Raw genomic sequence first — 6,718 nt, 5'->3', positions numbered from 1 at the left:
CTCTGCATTGTAAAGAACAAAATGGTCTATTGTGGTTAAATGCTGTAAAAACAGTTAGGTTGAGATGAACCACTGGTTTTTATGTACTATCACATTTTAAGATTTTCAGCAACAAACATGTCTATGTCACTGGATGTATTTTTATTAATTCAGTCATATCGCTGATGGATTGACATGGCATACTTAATACTCACAAAGTAAAAATGGCTCCTTTTTTGTGACATAAAGTAATCAATATTTGTGATGCAAAGCCTACCAAGTATTGGCACATAATGTAAAATACATACTGACTTTACTATAGTTTAATCTACTGTACTATACTGTTCTATACACTAAACTACACTACTTTTGTCAGTGGATCCAAACAATCCATCCAATGTGTCACATCTGAAATTATTAACCCTTAGGCTATATGTGGCCTGTTTTGAAAATTATCTTATTGTCTTCTAACCTGAAAATCCTTTCCATAACCACATCAAACTATGGAAGTGTTATTTGGATGACATTTTCATGATTTATGATGGTCCTGTTGGTAGTTTATTGCAGTTTTATGTCTATCTCAATCACTGCCATGAACACTTAAAATTTGCCATTAATCATGATGTACAACAATCAGTTTTTTGGACATTGGACATTTGGACATTGGTGACAGACCTGTATAGAAATGAAACAAATGTTCTTTTTTATTACATGGACAATCTTTTCATCCACTCCAACTGAAAAAAGCCTCCCTATCAGTCAGTTCAGTTGTATCAGGAGAATCTGCACTAAACAAATTGACTATGACAGACAAGCAGATCAATTAGATCACAGCTTCGAAGAAAGAGGGAATATAAATATAATGAAAATTGGTTAAAAGCTGCCAGAGACAGGTTCAGTACTGTAACACAGGAAGGGTACCTTATCAAAGAAGAAACACCTCCACCAAATAATGGTCCTAGCTGCTATTTAAAATATTCAGGTAAGGATTTTGAGAAAACTATCTGAAAAAATGAAATAAAAATGAATTCAAAGATCTACCCAAAGTAGTGCACAAACATCCACCTAACTTCAGACATATGCTGGTAAAATCTGATCTTATTCCTGCTAAAAATACAACTCTTCTTGATCCTCCCCCAGGGAATTGTCTGTGTGGTTCATGCACCCTGTGCAATTTTACACATAAGTGTGACACATATACCCACCAGATAACAGGAAAAACAATGAAAGTAAGAGGCACTATATCTTGTTCCATAAGAAGTGTAATCTATCCGATCAAATGCCTATGTGGTTTAGCATATGTAGGAAAAACACAAAGAGCTATAAAAACCAGGATAACAGAACACAGGAGATGCATTGAAACCCAGGACCAGTGTAACCCAAATCACCCATCTCAGATACATTGGAGGAGGAGGCGTTTTGAATACCCTCTTAGCCAACCAGACTCTTACATCTAGAGGTCTGAAGTCTCTAAAGTATAAAAAACTGTTGGTAGTTTCATGATGGCTTTCTATTTTTATATTTCTAGTTTCTGACACACACATTTGAAAATGTTAAAATTTAAAAAATTTATCAAGTGTGTCAATTTCCTTAATGTTATTTGATCTAGTTAACATTTTATAGAAGGGTGTTAAGACCTCATCTCGGTATAAGAATTTAAGGTTCCTTTTTCCCTAGCGTACTACAATATATTTTTGAACATATGTGATGTTGATTCTGATATACATGGTGATGAATCTGATGTAATGTTTATATATAAGATGTATGTTTTGATATTTGGGATATTTTTGATGTATTTTCTTTTAAAGGATGACCTTTGTATTCCTGCTCTTTTCTATGTACTTTATTGAAATATTAATTGCTTTGAGATGTTTATCGCCCTGGGTGGGTTGGATAGTTAACCACACCTGTCATCATAGAGCTTGTCAGCCTATTGTTGTGCATGATGTATAAATATGGGTGTGTTTTCTATCTTTACGAACATTTGACCTGATGAAGATCCGAGTAAGATCGACACATTGTCCAGATTAAACTTTTGTGGCTTGGAGTAAGTATGTTATATCACATCTGAAATAATACAACATTTTGATCAAAGTGAAATTTCAAAGTGTTCAGAATGAAGTTTATTAACTGATACAATGGAGGCCAACAGCATTAATAAATCATCACAAAAAGACAACAGATGACATAAAGCAATCTAAAATGTTTCAGATGTGTTGTTTTTCACTTATAATAATTGATAGCTCAAGTCACACTTGAAGAGATTAATAACTGTAGACATTTGATCAATACTGATGATTGATCTTTTACTTTAGAAAGAGAAAGGTGTTGTCAGTGTTCAAGAAGAAAATGGTTGTAATCAAAACTCTCTGATATACTAAATATCTTGTCAAACATTACATCATCTCACACGTAGGGCCTTGATTACAGTAAAAATAAAACTTTTTATCAACCCTCTGAAATTGATTTCCTTTAATAAAGCTGATTGAGGAAACATTATCATCTGTTACTCAACACTGAGAGCATTACAAAAGAATGTTTTTAAGAAATTATGTCATAATGCACCTAATCTTACAATGCTGCCATAATAATGTTTCTGTGCTGCATTTGATTCAAAAACTAGAAACATCAGAGAATAACAACACAATTGTTTTTCTGAGGACGATGAAATCTTTTTTTATCTCTTCTTCTCAACACCCTACAAGACAAAAAAAGAAAGGAAAATAAATGTTTTGTATTTTCTTTAAATATCGGAGAAACTGTCACTGACTTAATGTTAATGCACTTACCATATTTTACTGATAATAGCCAAAGGCATTAATATAACGACTCCAACAAGTAGCACAATTGCAAAAGCATACAGCAGATATTCTGAAAAGACAAGCAATTATATTCAAAATTATATTCAAAACTGTAGTGATAAGATTCCATATTTGTTTAAAACAGCAGATTAAGTATGTTAATCTCGCATCGATAGAGTATCAGTAATGAGTGGAATTTTACCGGTTATCCAAGTTTGACCTTTCTCTGATTCATTGGTTTCAGGAGGTTTAGAAGGACTATCATTACTTTTCCAAGGTGTCACTAAAATATAAACACAAAAAGGCCTTAAATTATTTCCAGTACAGAAATTTAATAATGAAACTGTCTTGTAAATCAAAAACTCTACTCACTGAAGTGTGATCTATTATGAAGTACATCATGAATCATGCTGCATGTCAGAAGATCAGCATTGTGCACTCCTTTGCAAGTACAAGGATAATGGAGTGTTGTGCCCATAGTGGCCAAGAAGGCCATTTTACATTCAGAATCTCCACCAAGGATGAGAGCTGGATCCATCTGTGTGAAACATTCATTTTGGAGGTCAATGCTGCTGCATCGTGCTTCCTCAGAGCTCCAGCATTTGGCTTGGAAAGTTTTTAATAGGTCTCTGGAAAATCAGAGAAAACATGTGCAAGTGGAGTTGCTTTTTGGATGTTCAGGAAAAGTAGATACAGCACATTCATCATCTGTAATGCCCTGTAACAAGCAATAATGTCTATATCAATTCTGTTACTAATTTAAAATTGTAGGCAAACTATAACCTCAGCCCTGCAGGTATATTATAGTCATGGGTGTTTTACAATTTGACATTTCTCAAATAATTGCCTGTGAACATTTCAATGTATTAGATGCAAATTGGAAAGGTGCCCTGAAAATGTGATAATGTGCCCTGAGCCACATGACCTCACTAGTCAATCCACATTTCTTGACATGTTCCTTCGCCATGAAGAATATGGTCACAGTAGTTTCATTTAGAAACAGCTCCAAAGACTAATAACAGCAATCAGGTTTTCGGTCTCTGGAGAGTAGATCCATACATGGCAGATGCCACTGTGCTTATGCTGTAACGTTGTTCCGTTTACAGAGCTTCACTAGCTTGTTGTGCTGCATATCGCCACCTCCTGACTTTGTACTAAAATTCTTTGAGAAATGTACAGTGTAACACCAAGTGAAGAGGTTGTGATATGAAGCACAACAAGATAGCGAAGCTCTGTAAACAGAACCATTCCCACACATGTGCAGTGGCATAAAATATAGAAAATATCCAGCTTTATCCTTTAAATTATTTGAAAGAGTTGCTAATATGGGTTCCCAGCTCTTACATCCAACAGATACAAGCTGATCTTTAGTTATGAAGATCATAACTATATATTAGCCTAGATAAGAATGTTTTATCACTTTCTCATTTAAGATATTTAATCAGGTGCTGTAATGTCAGACAGAATATCTACATACCTGCAGTGCCTGTCCTTAATACACAGGCTAACTGTATCCTGGCAGATCCAGGTATCCTCTCCACATGTGCCACTGTGCAGAGAAGTTTTCATATGCAGGCAGCTTTGATCTGCAGCCCCGCAGTCACACATGACCAGAATCTCTGCAACACTGTCCGGCATGCTGCCGTAGAACTGCTGTATTGCTTGCTGACAGCGGTCACGGTCACACCGCTCTACCATGCATGCCTGGAGAACAGGTGCCAGATACTTGTTGCAAACTGCATCACTGACACAAACTCGCATCTGCTCCAAGCACGATCCAGTACCATCATACACTATAAAAATGAAAAATAGAATTGGGTTTGAGATTGCAGAAACATCACTTCCGTGTTGACTGAATTCAAAACATCATTTTATCTTCTCATCTTTCAATTCAGCTTAAACCATAATAAAATAATTACCATAGCCAATTAAACTGCTCGTCTGCCAGTCTATCACTGTGCTCCTCTTCTGCTGAGCTGCTGTACAAACAACAGGAAACATGATTAGCTCCAATCCAACAAATGCATATTAAAGCCAATCTGTTGTTCTTGACGCTCATTCTCAAGCACAATGGTCCTCGTTCATGCATCAGATCACCTTTGGTAAACAAAAAATGTACTTTGCCTGTAAATGCTTTATCTCAAATGATACTGAGAATACTGCACCTGGCTTTCGGTGGCATTGTGTGGCCAGCACTTGTATAGTGTCACAAAGCTCCTCCTCCCAGGCACACACACAGCCTTGCAGTGAGGGAAATTGGTCCAATATGGTCTGGATGGTCATGTTACAGACCTCTGAGCCTTCTATTTGGCACCTTTCATCTTCAATAACACAAACACAAGAGGGTGGAGAAAAACAGGATATTCCCTGCAAGCAAGGTCTTGTTTGTACAACAAGTGTTTTATATGTGCCTGCTGCTCTGATTGTCTCTCTCATGAGGACTGTTTATATTCAGATATATGCAGACAAAATCATAATACTGGATTTAAATGCCATAACAGAAATATATTCAAAGGTAGGCAAAGGTCCTCTAATTATTATCTATTTATTTAGTTATATAGACTTTGCTCCAGGCTATTGCCTGAGTCATTACATTTAAGCCATACTCCAAGAGGTGCAATTCAATTAAATAGCCTCATGTCCAGAGCTTTCGGAGGAAATGTAATCATTACTTTAGTAATACCACTAGAAAACATAGAGATAACATCATGTTCCAATGCCCCGCAACAGAAATTGTAAATTGCGTAATTTTTACCCTCACAGGTCCCGCCATAAAATGCCTGTTCACTGTTGCATAAATCTGACATGCAGGTATCCACAGCAGCCAAACAGTCAGAGGATGTAGGTGAAATGATGAGGCTGGAAATCTGAGGAATAACAAATCCTGAAATACAAGTACCAAAATGTCTTTATTTATATTGAAAATTGATTATTATTTGAAATTATTACATTGTCTATCAGGTTCAGTACAACAAACACCACTGACACTAGACAGTCTTACAGTACGGCACATGCATCAGAGGGTACAACACATACAGCCCTACTTTAAAGCCCTGGTTCCAGTAACATTTCATGACAACACAGTGCTATATTAAGATGAAATCAATAGGCTGCCATACATCACTGACAAAGATGATTGATCGTTCTTTATCTAGTAGAAACAGTTGACTTTGACTCACCAAGTATGACTGCAGCTTCCAGATGTATAAGTTGCATGATAGCTGCTGTGAGGCTGTGAGTGGACAAGTGAAGCTCTGCTGCAGCTCTGTCCCTCTGTCCCTCCAGTTGGTGTTGGTACTTAAGCTGAGATACACCCCCACAGTCAACAGGATGTAACACATTTACTGGAGGCTGCACTTTGCACAATATAATGAAATGACAGATGCAATTCATGACCCATGCAGCCCTAAAACAACAGGAACAACAATGAAATCTGATGAAATCACAGTGTTTCTTCACAACATGAGTGACATTTTGGTATATTTAAGGGTCCTGTTTTTTAAATCTTATAGGGTATCGCTATATTTCTATACTTATATGAAATATATACTAGATTAAATTTGCAAACAATTTTTTTTTTGCAATCACAATTTGCAATCACAAATACTGACATGACAAATGTACATAATTAAGGTGTGGTGGGGATCGCAAACAGTGCACAGAAGCAAGTTTATGACCTTGACTGCTGACCCAAAATCCCAAAATGAAATCTCTGTCCAAAAGGTGACAAAATCCGCCTATCAGCAATTTAAAAGCTCTCTGATCAACATGCCTGATATGTTGTTTGTTTTAGCCATTTTGGTGTTATGGAGAGTTTTGTGAACCAAATAATGTTGCTTAGCATATGTTTTCTTGTAAGGTGGTCCAATTTCCATGTCTGTACGATATGAAATGACTGAATTAATAGTTTTCTATTTTAATGCATTTTTCACCATGTG

At 36.3% G+C, this 6,718-nt stretch overlaps 1 protein-coding gene across 1 annotated transcript; it reads right to left on the bottom strand.

The window, feature by feature from the left end:
* Positions 1-368: 368 nt before the first annotated feature.
* On the bottom strand, positions 369-5,646 carry gfral (GDNF family receptor alpha like). Its single transcript, XM_042433177.1, has 8 exons — positions 5,536-5,646; positions 4,946-5,101; positions 4,700-4,759; positions 4,258-4,573; positions 3,153-3,409; positions 2,983-3,063; positions 2,769-2,850; positions 369-2,677 (listed from the first exon to the last, which is right to left on the bottom strand). Exons 1-8 carry the CDS (start codon positions 5,585-5,587, stop codon positions 2,608-2,610), a joined length of 1,074 nt encoding a protein of 357 aa, XP_042289111.1. The 5' UTR covers positions 5,588-5,646; the 3' UTR covers positions 369-2,607.
* Positions 5,647-6,718: the final 1,072 nt, after the last annotated feature.

Source organism: Thunnus maccoyii, chromosome 14, assembly GCF_910596095.1.
Source record: "Thunnus maccoyii chromosome 14, fThuMac1.1, whole genome shotgun sequence".
Taxonomy (NCBI): domain Eukaryota; kingdom Metazoa; phylum Chordata; class Actinopteri; order Scombriformes; family Scombridae; genus Thunnus; species Thunnus maccoyii.
Note: the sequence above shows the minus strand (reverse complement) of the source record. Positions and strands in the feature narration are given on the sequence as shown.

Bases quoted from the DNA above. Each gene is read 5' to 3' on its own strand.
- gfral (XM_042433177.1), bottom strand. From the start codon at position 5,587: ATGTCAGATTTATGCAACAGTGAACAGGCATTTTATGGCGGGACCTGT. The intron at 3,410-4,257 runs GTATGTAGATAT...CTGATTTTCCAG, and splicing joins ATTAAGGACAGGCACTGCAG to AGACCTATTAAAAACTTTCC. The intron at 2,851-2,982 runs GTAAAATTCCAC...TTGTCTTTTCAG, and splicing joins AGGTCAAACTTGGATAACCG to AATATCTGCTGTATGCTTTT.